Source organism: Bos grunniens, chromosome 15, assembly GCF_055505025.1.
Source record: "Bos grunniens cultivar Pamir isolate PY7600 chromosome 15, Bosgru_T2T1.0, whole genome shotgun sequence".
Taxonomy (NCBI): Eukaryota; Metazoa; Chordata; class Mammalia; order Artiodactyla; family Bovidae; genus Bos; species Bos grunniens.
The window spans coordinates 18,508,761-18,526,870 of NC_141179.1; the positions used below are offsets into that span (position 1 = coordinate 18,508,761).

Here is an 18,110-nt window from a genome sequence, read left to right on the forward strand (position 1 = left end):
GGTACTTCGAAATATGTACATGTGTGGAATGTATTGTTTTGGTTTATAAGAATTTCCCATTGGAGAAGGAAATGGCAACCCACTTCAGTAGTCTTCCCTGAGAAATCCCATGGACAGAGGAGCCTGATGGGCCTGGGGTCACAAAGATTCATACTTGACAGAGCAACAAAGCACGCACACACACACACACACACACACACACACAATTTCCCATTATTGCTAAAAAATCACCTACTTTTGAAGTTAGCTGAAGAGTTGCTTGTAGCAATTTCCTTCCAGTTGGCAATGTACCTAAGCACATTATATAGGCATTCATTAAATTAAGTCAACTTATTAGTAAATAATAAAGTGGTTCATTAGTACATACTTGGACTACTTCTAAAATTCTACTTTCTCTATGAAACCGTAGATTAATGATGATAAATTCACTAGTCCAAATGCTTAATTTCTTGACTTCTCATCTCAAAGTAGCTCTCATGCACCTGAGGCAACCCCTAGGACAAGGAGTTGTAAGAGGTATGAAAATGGTGCCCACCATCTACTATATTGGTGCCCTTTGGCCTCCCTCCAGCACACATCTCCTCATGTTATACTGTTCCATTCTGCTAGATCATGTCCTCAATTGAGTGACAGCTAAGATGTTGGTTAACTTCTAAATTCAAAGTATGAAGGGAAAATTTTTGAAAGTCATGGGAAAACTTCAACAACAAAACTTTATCCTTGGTTCTGGATTGCCAGACCTACTGTCTCTGACATGTAAATTTAAATCATTTGGTTTATGATCTTCTTAGAGCAATGATGCTGTCTTTGCTGTGTCCAGTAAACATGAGATCATATTCAAGCAGGGTATGTGCAGCTGCCACTTGAGTTCCTTAAACAGAGACTGACATATGGAGACCAGAGTAGCCTGAGAAGAGGTGGACAGGGAAGGACAAGTATGGTGAGCTGAGGGAAAGCTCCAAGGGCCAGGTTTCCTGTGACTTATTCCATCTCATTTTAGGCTCTGTATCCCCCTTTCCCAAACTTCCTTTCTTATGACTATGCCCAAGAAATCAGGTAGGAAGTTGATCACAGCAGGTGCTAAAAAGAAGTTGTTTGAGAGAGGAGGAGGAGGACTGAAATTGTCATGGAATTCAGAAAAGGCTGATTTTCACTTGAATTACTTTTACTCTTGTTAACATTGTACTCCTGAATTTTTTGTTATGTGAAGGTATAAATTATGCAACAGTGTTTAATTGTAATTAAGTACTGTGTCTAAGGGCTTCCGGGTGGTACTAGTGGTAAATAACCCACCTGCCAATGCAGTAATTGAAAGAGACTCGGGTTTGATCTCTGGGTTGGGAAGATCCCGTGGAGGAGGGCATGGCAACCCACTCCAGCATTCTTGCCTGGAGTATCCCAGGGACAGAGGAGCCTGGTGGGCTACAGTCCACGGGGTCACAAGAGTCAGACATGACTAAAGTGACTCAGCACACATGCAGTGTGTCTAATGTCATCCTCTTCTTGTTACTACTGCCTCTTTTTGCTCCAAGAATTCTACGGTGGCAAGTGGAATACTCTGCTGCTGCTGTTGCTGCTGCTGCTGCTGCTGCTGCTGCTAAGTCGCTTCAGTCGTGTCCGACTCTGTGCGACCCCATAGACGGCAGCCCACCAGGTTCCCCCGTCCCTGGGATTCTCCAGGCAAGAACACTGGAATGGGTTGCCATTTCCTTCTCCAATACTCTGGGTCACTGTTAAATGAAAAGATGCAAGATAATAGCAGGTGGTATAAACCCCTTCCAGGATCTTCAGCAGTATGTGAACTGAGAATTTCCAGATATACAAACTGGATTTAGAAAAGGCAGAGGAACCAGAGATCAAATTGCAAACATTCATTGGATTATGAATGTTTGCAAAAACATTCATAATGTTTTTTCAAAAAAAAAGTAAGGCAATTCCAAAAAACAGCTGCTTCATTGACTACGCTAAAGCCTTTGACTGTGTGGATCACAGCAAACTGTGGAAAATTCTTAAAGAGATGAGAATACTAGACCACTTTACTTGTCTCCTGAGAAACCTCTATGTAGGTCAAGAAGCAATAGTTAGAACTGACAGAACAACAGACTGGTTCAAAATTGGGAAAGGAGTACATATATCAAGGCTGTATATTGTCACTCTGCTTATGCAGTGCACATCATGCAACGTGCCAGGCTAGAATCAAGATTTCCAGGAGAAATATAAGAAACTTCAGATATGTAGATGATACCACCTAACGGTAGAAAGTGAAGAGGAACTAAAGAGCGTCTTGATGAGGGTGAAAGAGGAGAGTGAAAAAGTTGCCTTAAAACTTAAGATTCAAAAACTAAAATCATGGAATCCTTCATAGCAAATAGATGGGGAAAAGTGGAAACAGTGACAGACTTTATTTTCTTGGGCTCCAAAATCACTGCAGATGGTGACTGCAGCCATGAAATTAAAAGATGCTTGCTCTTTGGAAGAAAAACCATGACAAACCTATAACAGCATATTAAAAAGCAGAGGCATCACTTTGCTAATAAAAGTCTGTATTGTCAAAGCTATGGTTTTTTCCGGTAGTCATGTACCAATGTGAGAGTTGGACCGTAAAGAATGCTGAGCGCCAAAGAATTGATGCTTTCAAACGGTGGAGAAGACTCTTGAGAGTCATTTGGACTGCAAGGAGATCAAGTCAGTCAATCCTAAAGGAAATCATCTTAAATACTCATTGGAAGGACTGACCCTGAACCTGAAGCTCTAATACTCTGGCCACCTGAAGCAAACAGCCAACTCATTGGAAAAGACCCTCATGCTGGGAAAGACTGAGGGCAGAAGGAGAAGAGGGTGACAGAGGATGAGACAGTTGGATGGCATCAGCAAATTAATAGAAATGAGTCTGAGCAGACTCTGGGAGATGGTGAAGGACAGGAAAGCCTGGTATGCTGCAGTCCATGGGGTTGCAGAGTCAGACACGACTTAGCGACTGAACAGCAACAACAGGATCTCTTAGTTGATGGTTCAATCTGGCTTAACCTTAAATTTAGGCAGACTTTGTGCTTTCAGTGGCTGCTCAGGAGCACTAAGAGAAGGGGGTATCCATCACCATACTTTCTCAGATTTGTATACTGAAAGATCTTTATTTCATCTTCAAGGAGCCAAGATAAAGGACCTTTGATTAACTATATGCTAAACCCTGGCAGTGGAGAAGGCAATGGCACCCCATTCCAGTACTCTTGCCTGGAAAGTCCCATGGACGGAGGAGCCTGGTGGGCTGCCATCTATGGGGTTGCACAGAGTCAGACACGACTGAGCGACTTCACTTTCACTTTTCCCTTTCATGCATTGGAGAAGGAAATGGCAACCCACTCCAGTGTTCTTGCCTGGAGAATCCCAGGGATGGGGGAGCCTGGTGGGCTGCTGTCTATGGGGTTGCACAGAGTTGGACACGACTGAAGCGACTTAGCTTCAGCAGCAGCAGCAAACCCTGGCAGTGTGGGGCATGAACATATGCTATATTTAAGGGTGATTACTGACCCTACTTTACCTGAGATCAAGATATGAATTTATTCAATTCTTTAAAAAGAACTTCTCATAAGGAATATGATAGTAGTAACCAATAAGAAATCAAATCTTTACAAATAGAAGCAACAACTTGATTGTATCATTTTCATGCTGTTTATATCATAAAGTTGATCTCTCTTTCTAAGAAATTTTTGGATTTTTTTTTAAGATATTAGCAAAGTATAGACTGGTTGGATCTCTTTGCTGTCCAAGGGACTCTCAAGAGTCTTCTCCAACACCACAGTTCAAAAGCTTCAATTCTTTGGCAATCAGCTTTCTTCATGGTCCAATTCTCACATCTATACATGACTACTGGAAAAACCATAACTTTGACTAGATGGACCTTTGTTGGTAAAGTAATGTCTCTGCTTTTTAATATGCTGTCTAGGTTGGTCATAACTTTTCTACCAAGGAGCAAGCATCTTTTATTTTTTTATTTTTTATTTAAATTTATTTATTTTAATTAGAGGCTAATTATTTTACTATATTGTATTGGTTTTGCCATACATTAACATGAATCCGCCACAGGTGTACATGTGTTCCCAATCCTGAACCCCCCTCCCTCCTCCCTCCCCGTACCCTCCCTCTGGGTCATCACAGTGCACCAGCCCCAAGCTTCCTGTATCCTGCATTGAACCTGGACTGGAGATTTGTTTCTTATATGATATTATACATGTTTCAATGCCATTCTCCCAAATCATCCCCACTCTCCCTCTCCCACAGAGTCCAAGAGACGTTCTATACATCTGTGTCTCTTTTGCTGTCTCGCATACAGGGTTATCATTACCATCTTTCTAAATTCCATATATATGCATTAGTATATTGTATTGGTATTTTTCTTTCTGGCTTACTTCACTCTGTATAATAGGCTCCAGTTTCATCCACCTCATTAGAACTGATTCAAATGTATTCTTTTTAATGGCTGAGTAATACTCCATTGTGTATATGTACTACAGCTTTCTTATCCACTCATCTGCTGATGGACATCTAGGTTGCTTCCATGTCCTGGCTATTATAAACAGTGCTGTGATGAACATTGGGGTACATGTGTCTCTTTCAATTCTGGTTTCCTTGGTGTGTATGCCCAGCAGTGGGATTGCTGGGTCGTATGGCAGTTCTATTTCCAGTTTTTTAAGGAATCTCCACACTGTTCTCCATAGTGGCTGTACTAGTTTGCATTCCCACCAACAGTGTAAGAGGGTTCCCTTTTCTCCACATCCTCTCCAGAATTTATCGCTTGTAGACTTTTGGATCACAGCCATTCTGACTGGCGTGAAATGGTACCTCATTGTGGTTTTGATTTGCATTTCTCTGATAATGAGTGATGTTGAGCATCTTTTCATGTGTTTGCTAGCCATCTGTATGTCTTCTTTGGAGAAATGTCTATCCTAAAGGAAATCAGTCCTGAATATTCATCAGAAGAACTGATGCTGAAGCTGAAGCTTCAATACTTTGGCCACATGATGCAAAGAACTGACTCATTGGAAAAGACTCTGATGCTGGGAAAGATTGAAGGAGGGAGGAGAAGGCGATGACAGAGGATAAGATGGTTGGATGGCATCACCGACTCAATGGACGTAAGTTTGAGTAAGCTCTGGGAGTTGGTGATGGACAGGGAAGCCTGGCATACTGCAGTCCATGGAGTTGCAAAGAGTCAGATATGACTGAGCAACTGAACTGAACTGAACAAGGGTTGGTGAGATTGTGGAGAAATTTGAACACTCCTATATTGCTGATTACACAGCCACTTTGGAAAGCATTCTGGCACTTCCTCAAAAAGTGCCATGTGACCCAGCAATTCCACTCCTAGATATATATCCAAAAGAATTGAAAACAAGTGTTCAAATACTTGTACACAAACATTCATAACAGCCCCATTCACAAGAGCCAAAAGGTGGGGAAAAAACAAATCTCCATCATCTGATGAGTGGATAAACAAAATGTGGTCTTTCCATACAATGTTAACTCTAATAGATACAGTGCTAAATGTTATACAGCCATAAAAAGAATTGAAGTCCTGATACATGCTACAACCTTGAAAACTTTATGCTCAGTGAAAGAAGCCAGACACAAAAGACCACATATTGAATTAATCCATTTATATGAAATGCCCAGAATAGGCAGATCTAGAGAGACAGAAAATCTCTAAAGCAGGGAGGATTGAAGGGAAATAGGGAGTGACAGCTAATGGGTATAGGATGTCTTTTGGCGGTGATGAAAATGTTCTCAAATTGATTGTGGCAACAGTTACACAACCCTGTAAATATACTAAAACCCACTGCACTGTATGCTTTGAATGGGTGAACTGGATGCTAGGTGAGTTGTATCTCAATAAGAAAGCTGTTATTAAAAACACACCTAGCTAAATTGCACACTATGACTAGAGAAAAGTACATGCGTAGAGAAAAAAAAATTCAAATTTTAAAATGCTTTGTAATGTGATCATATAATTATAATGACAGAAGTTTTTAATGAACCCAATTAATGGAGAGCAATTAGCACAGGAATTTCCAAGTTAATTTTGTGAGCATTCCATATGGTCTTCAGTAAAGATTCATTTTATCAGTTTCAAGCCAGACTTAGAACATCTGGAGACGAGGACTGAAGAAGTAGGAGACAACGTTCCCTAAAAGTCCAGTGTAGAAAACAGATTAGGAAGGTGACTGGCAAGCACACAGTAGGTCTGCATTCATATTAGCCAAGCAGAGATTTCTCGTGTTACATCTGATCCCCTTCTCCCTTCTCCCTGGCAGTTTCATTCTCTCCTGTAACTTTGACTTCTTCTGAAGTCATGATCCCAAGGCTGTTTCCAGCATGAAGCTCTTTCCTGGCTTTCAGACTCCTGTAGCTATCTGCCTCTTGTAAATAATAAAGCTTATTAATAAACTGTGTTCGTTGCTATTAAAAAAAAAAGATATTAGCCAAGTAAAGTGTATGTGGGATCTATCACAGAATTTAACATCTTAATGGCCTGGGGAAAGTCCCTAGCCGAGAGGTAATATAACCACTTGTCTTAGAAGTCAAAGGGGCAGGTTCAGACATAGACATTACCCATTGAGAGCTCTCGCCAAATAGAACATCAGAAAATTATTTAAGAAAGCCTAGCTGCTGATGACTTAATGTGTTATGTTAAACTTCACTTGCAGTTTGAAAACTATGAAGATTCTGGAAGAGAAACATCTATCTCAATAGAAAATATGCCCCTGAAAATCCAGCGGGATGAATGCCATGAGAAGCAGAGTGGCCACTGTGTGATATTGTAGGTGACTCAATAACGGCAGTGCAGGCATTGCTTTTTATTCTAAGTGCCTGCAGCAATGTGCCTCTGGATACTACAGAATTTATGAGGGTACTCGTCACTGTCCTTGATTCCAAGAGTGAAGTTGGCCTTTCCGTTCTTCAAAATTATAATAGTATTTCACTCGATCGCTCTTGTTGCCCCTGCTCGTCTGGAAATGTACACAGTCTCTTTCCAGGAGAGATCCATCTGCCGTAAAAAGGGTCTAGCACAAAAGCCTTTGGGAAGAAACTGGTTTGTATCGCTCAGTATCAGTGTTCAACACATTTATGTCATTCTAAAGGTCCAACTATCAAAAACTGTCTATAGATTTTGAAAGATTCTCTCCAAGGAATTAGTGGCTGCCAATTCAGAGAAAATTCAGTCTTTGAAATTCTCTTCAAATAATGTTTTATCAAGCCAGTTACAAATATCTAGAGAACTACAAAGATCTAAGAGGAAAGTGGACTGTGGAGACCATAAATACACCGGGAAGAAGGTATTTATACCTAATGTCTGCTCTTGGCTAGGGGAAAGTCTTTGCAAATTTTGATCTTACTTGAGATAATCAGTAAGTTGTGGTCTGTGAGAGTGTTAATCACCGTCATGTCCAACTCTTAACAATCCCGTGGCTGTAGCTCAACAGGCTCCTTTGTCCAGGGAATTCTCCAGGCAAGAATACTGGAGTGGGTAGCCATTTCCTCCTCCAGGGGTCTTCCTGACCCAGGGATCGAACCCAGGTCTCCTGCACTGCAGACAGTTACCATCTGAGCCATCAGGGAAGCCCCTGTGGTCTGTAATACTACTGAAATATTCCCAAATAATCATGCTGGATTCCATTTGAAATTTCTGTTGTCCGGAGCTCATTAGAAAAACTTGCTTTCTAACAGTTCCAAGTTGGTCCCAAATTATGCTCAAGTCATAGACTGAACTGATAGAAGTATATAATTTGGAAACATGAGTAATCTACATTTTTTACAATGGAAAATTAGAGTAGTGTCACCATATCAAAACTAGATGTGATTGTCCTACTCCATATACAGTACGTGATACCAGAAAACCACTTCAGGTCTTCCTGGTTTGGTCTGTTTTTATTCTTTTCTCCACAATGGGAAGCCATTAGGAAACTTCTTCACCTACCAGTGAAGGGTGTTAAGGGATAACAGTGGGGAAAGTCTTGTGTAGCCTGAGATGTCTCTTTCTTTCTTTCCTTTGAACTCAATGGTTTTATTCTTTTTTTTTTTTTCAAACTTTAAACCTTTTATTTTATATTGGGATATAGCTGATTAACAATGTTGTGGTAGTTTCTGGTGAACGGTGCAGGGACTCAGCCACACATACACATGTATCCGTTCTTTTCAATATAGGATAGTAGATATGGATTATTTGTAATCTTTCACTGAAGCTTGCTGGCTCTTTGCTGAATTAGTCAACTGTATAAAGGAAAAGCAGAACAGGATTTCAAAAGTTTACCTGAGAGAATTCTCTATCCTGCCCTTATAAATTCAATCAAAATGGACCTCTCCTACCTCTCTCTCTACCTTCGTAGGAAAGCAAAAAGTACAGCATCACATCTCATTCTTGGATGTCATTTCTTGCCTCATTATTACCACTTGTATTTATTCAGTGCTCCAGAAACCACAAATGTGCTGTCTGTAAGGAATCTCAGTACTATGTCTGGATGAGATAATGGGGTTATTGAGTCATAAAACCTTTGTACTATTTATTAAAAAGTACTTTAGCACATCTGTTATGGATAATTAGCTCTTTATTCCTTCTCATGTTTTCTTTTTATTTTTCAAGGTATCTTTCCCATAATTATCATTTTTTCTGTGTTTGCATGTGTGTTAGTTGCTCAGTTGTGTCCGACTCTTTGAGACTCCATGGACTGTACTCTACCAGAGATCCATGGGATTCTCTGCGCAAGAATATTGTAGTGGGTTGCCATTTCCTTCTCGTATATTCTTATTTTCTCATTTTCTTTTTTTGTTAGTCTTTCTTCCCCTTTTTTCTTCTTTCCTCTTGGCTTTTCTCATTGTTTTCTTTTCTGCTTCCTCTGGCCTCTTTTTCTCTGGTTTATGTTCAATAGTATGAGTGCATGCTCAGTTGCTCAGTCATGTCTGACTCTTTGCAACCCCATGGACTGTAGTCTGCCAGGCTCCTTTGTCTACAGGATTGATTTTCCAGGCAAGAATACTGGGTTGGGAGCCATTTCCTCCTCCCTCCAGACCCAGGGATAGAATTGGTGTCTCCTGCATCTTCCGCATTAGCAGGTGGATTCTTTACCACTGAGCCACCTGGGAATTCCCTGTTCAATGGCAGTCAACCTAGTTTTTCCTATTTCATGTTTTTATCTCCCTCTTCCGACTTTCTTCCTTTGTCTTACATTTCTTTACTTACACTATCTTTATTTTTTCTGATTCTTCATCCATACAGTATTCACATCATTATTGTAGCTGAGTAAATACTGAATATTTTTAAAGCTTTATTGAGATATAATTCACATACCATAAAATGTGCCCATTTAAAGTGTACAATTCAATGGCTTTTTAGTGTATTCAGAGAGTTGTGCATCCATCACCATGATTGATTTTAGAACATTTCATTACTCCAAAAAGAAACTTCACACCCCTTAGCCACCACTTCCCAATCCCCACAAATCTCTAAGCCCTAGGCAACCACTAATCTACTTTCTATCTCCATAAATTTGCCTGTTCTGAACATTTCAATACAAACGGAGCCATACAATCTGTGTTCCTTTGTGACTAACTTCTTTCACTCAGCAGGCTCATCAAAGTTGTAGCATTTCTTTTTATTGCCAAATAATATTTCATTATTTGGATATGTCACATTTTAATCATCAGTTCATGAACAGATTGTTTCTAATTCTTGGCTATTATGAATAACAATGTTATGAACATTCATGTAAAGTTTTTATGGACATGTGTTTTCATTTCTCTTGTGTATATATTGAGGAGTAGAAATGCTGGATTATATGGCAACTCAAGTTTGAACCATTTGAGGAACTTCCCGATTGTTTTCCAAAATGGCTACACCATTGTACATTCCTACAAAGATATAAGGACTTCAATTTCTCCAAATTCTTGCTAATACTGATTACCATGTCTTTTTAATTATAGTTATAATTTTGATTTGCTTTGCCCTAATGGCTACATGAAGTATTTTTTAATTTCCATCACACAAAAAAATCCTAAAAATGTTTTTCAAGGGCCAAAATATGTCACTAAAAAATAACTCTTTAATGTCCCACACAGGAAGATTAGGGAATACAGATTAAGGAAATTCTTTATATTATTAATTTCATGTTCTTGGCTTGGTTTCTGTATCCCAAAGTAAGAGTAAGACAGAGTTAAACTAAGGCATAAGAATAAAGTCTGATAATAAAGAACACCTAAATCTATTTTTCTTTTTTCTATTTTCAGATCATACCTTTTTATATTTCTCTCTCATTTCCTCTTCTTTTCTTTCTATACAGATAATAAATATGCAAGGGGTTTTTAAGAGTATGTTAGTGGCCCCCAAGATCCAAGTGAGAAATATTAGAAAAATATTGACTGCCCCGACACCTGATGTATGCCCTTGCTCCCCAAGAATAGCAACATATATTTACTCATCAAAGTTGAGTGTGTTTGTCCAGTTCAGCACTTCATCCACTTCCCATTCCATCACAGAATCTACTCCACCATCTTCAATAGTTCTTAATAGGCCTTTTGTTGCTGTCTGAATTAAACCTACAGTTTCGTAATTTGTTGACTTAGCCTCCAGGTTTCCTGCGTAGTACCTACATATAGGAAAGGAAGAGTGATGTAAATCCTTTGAATTAGGTGACTGCAATTAATATACATTATTGCTGTCAGACTATTTATATTGTAAACAAAGTTTTCATCCTATTTAATTTAAATACATTTAAGCCAAGTTGTATGTGATGGGATCATCTGGGAAAAAACAAAGCAGCTTAATCAACCACACTAACTAGAGAAGCCTCATTTCAAAATCACCTCTCAGTAAGTATAGAATTACAGAGTCAAAGGATCTTGGAGACCAAATAACTATCCCATTTGTTTCACAGGCAATGCAATAAACCCCGGAAGAGTAACTTTTACAAAGTTACATGGCTAATCTAAAAACTAAAACAAATTAAATATATGTAGTAAAACAAAAACAGACCCACAGATGTAGAGAACAAACTAGCAGGTTACCACTGGTGAGAGAGAAGGAGGAGGGAGTTCATACTACCATGTACAAAATAGATAAGCAACAAGGATAGATATATTGTACAGCACAAGAAAATATAGCCAGTGTTTTATAATAATATTAAGTGGAGTATAATCTTTAAAAATATTGAATCATTATGTTGTACACTTGAAACTAATACAGTATTGTAAATCAACTATACTTCAAAAAAAACCCCACTACTTCCTCCTATCTTTCTTGAGAGGTTTAGAAGTGTAAATCCCTGTAAAACATTTAGGACAATGACTAGCACATAGTAAGCATTCAATAAAAGAAAGCTTACATAATCCTGTGCCAAGAGATAAGACAATGACAAGACACGCCCCTGCACTCAGGAAGCTTCCACTTTGTCAGCCTTTAAACGGATAATAATTAATGAGAAAGAAAGAAAGAAAGTGAAGTCGCTCAGTCATGTCCAACTCTTTGCGGACCCCGTGGACGTAGCCTAGCAGGCTCCTCCGTCCATGGGATTTTCCAGGCAAGAGTACTGGAATGGGTTGCCATTTCCTTCTCCGGGGATCTTCCCAACCCAGGAATCAAACCCAGGTCTCCTACACTGCAGGTAGATGATTTACATTCTGAACCACCAGGGAAGCCCCAATAATCCACAAGAACTAATGTATTTTATTTTATTTTTTAAGAACTAATGTATTTTATAGAAGCAGGAACATACCTCTTGATTTATATTGTTTAGTAAGAGTACAAGTTATAATAAACTATGATTTCACAATTTTTCTATAGGTCTTTGTTCAGTTATTCATTTAATATTCATTTAATATTGAGTGCCAACTGTTTGCAAAGCATCATGTACAGAGGTGAAATTCCTTCATAAAATTTGCGATCTTCTACTCTATCCTCTATTCCCTGAACAAATAGGCACGTATTTTAAATGAATGAATGAATGATGGTATCCACTGGCCCAGATTTATTAACTAATTCTCATGTCATAACAAAAATACATTTAGAAATTAAAAAATGCTGGAAGACTGGGGGTGAATGTATTTTTTATCAATTACTCCATGTTTTACCTTTCCACATATACAAACACTTAAGATCAGATCTGGAAACTTGGATAATATTCTTTTTTAAAATATAATAGACAATTCAGATATCTATTTTTGCTCTCATACTTCGTTTTACAGAGAATTAAGAAATTTATTCCAATAATAAAATTCTGTTTTGAACTCTTTAAATATTAGTCACTATTAGGTGGGCTCTAACAATCATAAAAACAAGCTAGCCAGTACAAACAGAATTGCAAATATAATAGTGATCAGAAATAAAGACTGCTTTATAATAATCATAACTTGTTTTATAGGGTGGTGTTTTAAAAGAAAACAAAAAATATAAAATTTGACTTTATAAGTGGTATTGTAATATATTCCCTTAAAATGTCCTCCTTTCTAAACTAAAAAATTTCATGTTTAAATTTTTTAATTAAACTTTGTCTAAATATCATGATGGGAGAAGGCGATGGCACCCCACTCCAGTGCTCTTGCCTGGAGAACCCCATGGATGGAGGAGCCTGATAGGCTGCGGTCCATGGGGTCGCTAGGAGTCAGACACGACGGAGCGACTTCACTTTCACTTTTCTCTTTCATGCATTGGAGAAGGAAATGGCAACCCACTCCAGTGATCTTGCCTGGAGAGTCCCAGGGGCGGGGAGCCTGGTGGGCTGCCGTCTATGGGGTTGCACAGAGTCGGACATGACTGAAGCGACTTAGCAGCAGCAGCAGCAGCAGGGATAAGGAATAGCATGTGGGATGTAAGGGATGCGAAGCCCCAAACAGGTTTCAGGTAAGGAAGTGATTTAATCAGTTTTAGAAATATCACCTCAAGATTTATATAGAGAGGAGCCCAGCGGGCTACAGTCCATGAGGTCGCAAAGAGTTGGACACGACTGAAGTAACTAAACAAATAAACAGAGGAGCTATTAGCAACAAAGGGACCAACTAGAAGGACTTGCCGGGTAGAGTAGAGTTGAGGATGATGAAATGCTCCAGTTGGCAGTGGGAGAAGTGCCAGATTTGGGAGATATTTTGGAAGCACAATTAATAAGACCTAACGATGGGTTACCTACAGGAGTTTATGAAAGGTAAGAAATGTAGGGCAACATCCGCATTTCTGGCTTGGATGACTAAGTAAATGATAGTGTCATAAACTGAGGCCGGGGGGACTACTGAAAAGAATCCCCTTTTATGATGGGAAACATAAGAAACTGAGCTTTGGACTTGTTGAATTTGAGATGGAAACGACCTTATAATTAGAAATACAGAGCTCAGTTATGGATGAGGACTGTTTTGAGAATAAATAAACAAAAAAAAGAATAAATAAAATAGGAAATTATTATTCATGTGTATTAGCTTATTACTAGATGGCTCCTAGCTGGTGCTATAGCTGACTGTCAGCAAGTCTTACTGCCATTCTGTCAAAGTCAGCTGTTTCTAGGTAATGATGAGTGTATTTTGTTGTTCTGAGCCCATGACCACAGTTCCTTGGCTGTACATGGGTCGCCTGGTTGTAGATTGTGTTGTATGGAATAAAATGATGATGGATAGGCATAACATAATGAATGGTATGGCTGACAGAGTGATGGAGCAGAGAAATAAAATATAATACATGTTATGTTTATATATACATGAATGTTATACATGAATGTTTATCATTCTGAAGACAGAAGGGTTCCTCCTGTATTATGGGAAGGGCCCAGTATAATTAGCCCGCCACTGGGTAGCCAGCATATCCCATTATGGAGGGCAAAGCTATAACTTTTGCTATACAGTCAGCTGTGACTATAGAGCCAGAATGGCCGTAGTGAAGAAAAGATTACTCCTTGGAAGGAAAGTTATGACCAACCTAGATAGCATATTCAAAAGCAGAGACATTACTTTGCCAACAAAGGTTCGTCTAGTCAAGGCTATGGTTCTTCCTGTGGTCATGTATGGATGTGAGAGTTGGACTGTGAAGAAGGCTGAACACTGAAGAATTGATGCTTTTGAACTGTGGTGTTGGAGAAGACTCTTGAGAGTCCCTTGGACTGCAAGGAGATCCAACCAGTCCATTCTGAAGGAGATCAGCCCTGGGATTTCTTTGGAAAGAATGATCCTAAAGCTGAAACTCCAGTACTTTGGCCACCTCATGAGAAGAGTTGACTCATTGGAAAAGACTGATGCTGGGAGGGATTGGGGGCAGGAGGAGAAGGGGACGACAGAGGATGAGATGGCTGGATGGCATCACTGACCCGATGGACGTGAGTCTGAGTGAACTCCGGGAGTTGGTGATGGACAGAGAGGCCTGGCGTACTGCAATTCATGGGGTCACAAAGAATCGGACATGACTGAGCGACTGATCTGATCTGATCTGATGAGTCTAAGTATAGCTTCCATCCCTGTAGCCTGAACAATTTGAGCAGTCATTGAGTTGTTTCTGTTGTTCAGTCGCTAAGTTATGTCTGACTCTTTGCAACCCCACAAACAGCAGTATGCCAGATTTCCCTGTCCTTCACTATCTCCCAGAGTTTGATTAGACTCATGTCCATTGAGCAAATGATGCCATCCAACCATCTCATCCTCTTCTGCCCCCTTCTCCTCTTGTCCTCAATCTTTCCCAGCAACAATGTCTTTTCCAACGAGCTGGCTCTTTGCATTATCTGGCCAAGGCATTGGAGCTTCAGCATCAGTTCTTCCAATGAATATTCAGGATTGATTTCCTTTAGGATCGACTGGCTTGATCTCCTTGTAGTCCAAAGGACTCTCAAGAGTCTTCTCCAGCACCACAATTCAGAAGCATCAATTCTTTAGTGCTCAGCCTTCTTTAAGGTCCAACTGTCACATTCATATATGACTACTGGAAAAACCATAGTTTTGGCTATACTGACTTTGTTGGCAAAGTAATGTCTCTGCTTTTTAATATGCTGTCTAGGTTGGTCATAGCTTTTCTTCCAAAGAGCAAGCATTTTTAAATTTCATGGCTGCAGTCACCATCTGCCATGATTTTGGAGCACAAGAAAATAAAATCTGCCACTGTTTCCACTTTTTCCCATTTATTTACCATGAAGTGATGGGACCAGACGCCGTGATCTTAGTTTTTGAATGTTGAGTTTTAAGCCACCTTTTTCATTCTCTTTCACTCTCATCAAGAGGCTGTTTAGTCCCTCTTTGCTTTCTGCCATTAGAGTGATATCATCTGCATATCTGAGATTGCTGATATTTCTCCTGGCAATCTTGATACAACTTGTGATTCATCCAGCCTGGCATTTCACATCATGTACTCTGCACAGAAGTTAAATAAGCAGAGTAACAATATACAGCTTTGACGTACATACTGCTTTTTCCATTTTTAATCGGTACATTGTTCCATGTCAGGTTCTAACTGCTATTTCTTGTTTTGCATACAGGTTTCTCAGGAGACAGGTAAGGTGGTCTGGTATTCCTAGCTCTTTTAAGAATTTTCCACTTTGTTGTGATCCATACAGTAAAAGGCTTTAGTGTAGTCAATGAAGCAGATGTTTTTCTGGAATTCCCTTGTTTTTTCTATAATCCAATAGATGTTGGCAATTTGCTCTCATTTCTCTGCCTTTTGTAAATCTAGCTAGTACACCTGGAAGTTCTTGGTTCATGTACTTCTAAAGCCTAGCTTGAAGGATTTTGAGCACTAGCTTGCTAGCATGTGAAATGAGCACAATTATATGGTACTTTGAACATTCTTTGGCATTGCCTTTCTTTTGGAATGGAATGAAAACTGAACTTTTTCAGTCCTGAGGCCATTGTTGAGTTTTCCAAATTTGCTGGCATATTGAGTGTAGCACTTTAACAGCATCATGTTTTAGGATTTGAAATAGCTCAGCTGGAATTCCATCACCTCCACTAGTTTTGTTTGTAGTTCAGTTCAGTTGCTCAGTCGTGTCCGACTCTTTGTGACTCCATGAACCGCAGCACACCAGGCCTCAATGTCCATCACAAGCTCCTGGAGTCCACCCAAACCCATGCCTCATCTAGGCCCTTTGGAGGACAGTCACAAGGACATGAATATATTCAGTGCCCATTCTTAGCATCTGTCTCTGCAGACCTGATTAGACCTAATCACTGTTTTCCAACTTAATTATTTTCAAGGCCCCAATCAACTGAGAAACTTTTAGTTACTGCTCATAGTCAATAAGATTCTACCCCCTACTCATATATGAAGAGTAGCTTCCTTCAGTTGTGCTCATTGGGTGAATATCCTTTGACCACTTTCTGGGCTAACTGAGGGATTGTAATCTATTGGCTGTCTATTTTTGGATGTTCCTAACATCCTGTGCAGATTCATGGTGAATTAGACCAAATATACTCTCCCTCTGGTAACACATCACAACTGACTCCCGGTGAAGCCAAAAGTATGGCGATGAAGAGGAGCCAATGTAGCATAAGTAGGTGTTGAAGAAGTCTGAGCCACCTACTTACATATCTTCCTTTGGGCTTCTGGACCTTTCAGACCCATTCTCATATATACTGGATCTACTTTATACTGAAATGATGCTGTATACTCTGTTTCACAGTTCAGTGGATTAGATAAAATCCACGTCGGTTCTTAAACATAGCATTTGGTATCCTACTGACAAGCTTCCAGTCTCTACTAGGGCCCAGTAGCTAGCCCAGAACAATTTTTCAAGTAGTTTTTGACAGAGAAAGGCACTACCTTACTCCTAAACCCTAGAAGTCTGTGCTATGATCCTCCCATTAGGATGCTTTAGAGACCCCACACAGTCTTTCACAGTCAGAGATATTTCCAACACTGTTGGGACTGCTGGGCTATGAAGCCCAAGGGGTAGGGCAGTTTGCCCCACATTATGAACCCGCTACTGTGTTCTTTCTTACACCATGTCTCACTGGTGCCTGCTAGCCTTATTAGTTATCTAGTATATGCATTGGAGCCGCATGCCCAAATGTGACATATTTTATCTCCCAAATCTAGAGAGTGTTTGTCTTCAAGGTGGATGGTGCAAGGTATAGCATCTTGTCTCTTACTTTAGAAAGGATATCCCAAAATGTCTGTGAGCTTCAGCTACGTGGCAGACCCTTAACTTTTGGCCAAGTTTATCTCCCGCCCTGTAGTGTGTATTTGTCCTATTAAGTCATCCAGGGCAGCGGTCCCCAGACTTTTTGGCACCACCTCAGCTCTTCCTCAGATGATCAGGCATTAGAGTTTCATAAGTAGTGTGCAACCTAGATCCCTTGCGTGTGCAGTTCACAGGAGGGTTCGTGCTCCTCTGAGAATTTAATGCTGCCACTGCTCTGACAGGAGCTCGCCCTCCACTCACCTCCTGCTGTGGGACCTGGTTCCTAACAGGCTGGGGACCACTGGCAATCTATGGCCCGGGGGGGAATGGGGACCCCTAATCTAGGGAGTTGTTAGTTTCTCCTAACCGTGGTCAATTAGTATAAGGTCACCAGTGTAAAGGACAGGCATGATGTTCTTTGAGCACTGAGGTAGCATGCTCCTGGGGATAAGAGCAAGAAAGCGCACAGAGCTCTGAGAGTAAGAGGTAAAGACACACTGTTCTTTCCATTTAAATGCAAACTCCTCTCTTTGCTTACTGATCGGGATGGGAAAGAACACACTTGCTAAGTCAACAGCAGCCTAACATATGCCAGGGACAGTGTTGATTTGTTCCATTAAAGAAACCACATCTGGAGGAAGCTTAGCTGCAATTTATGTCACTTCCACCACTTCAAAGTTCCATTATTCCCAGTGAACTACAGGAACCAATTCCAGGGGAGCTTTCCCCACTGTCACCCACACTCTATAAAGAAATGGCCACCACAAGTTCATTAAGAATTCTGCTGCTCCCCTCATTTCCTAATGATTTGATGAAAAGCATTTCCTCTGGGACCCCCTGGGTTGCAGCTAGTGGGTGGTTGAGCAGATTGCATATAAAAGGAACAAACATATGCTTTACCCAAGCCTCTTTTCGAAGTCCTTTTCTACAGAGTACTCGAGAAGTTCGGGCATTTTCTAACTGTAGAGCTTTGACTGAGTTCAGGCT

At 40.1% G+C, this 18,110-nt stretch overlaps 1 protein-coding gene across 1 annotated transcript in view; it reads right to left on the bottom strand.

Moving 5' to 3' along the window:
* The window catches only part of C15H11orf65 (chromosome 15 C11orf65 homolog), a 72,432-nt gene that overhangs the window by 3,488 nt on the left and 50,834 nt on the right, over nucleotides 1-18,110 (bottom strand). Inside the window, exons 6-7 of the mRNA XM_086339081.1 lie at nucleotides 10,464-10,634; nucleotides 236-291 (exon numbers count right to left, since the gene is read on the bottom strand). Of these exons, the coding sequence (XP_086195207.1) occupies nucleotides 236-291; nucleotides 10,464-10,634 (227 nt within the window). The remainder of the gene's footprint in view (nucleotides 1-235; nucleotides 292-10,463; nucleotides 10,635-18,110) is intronic.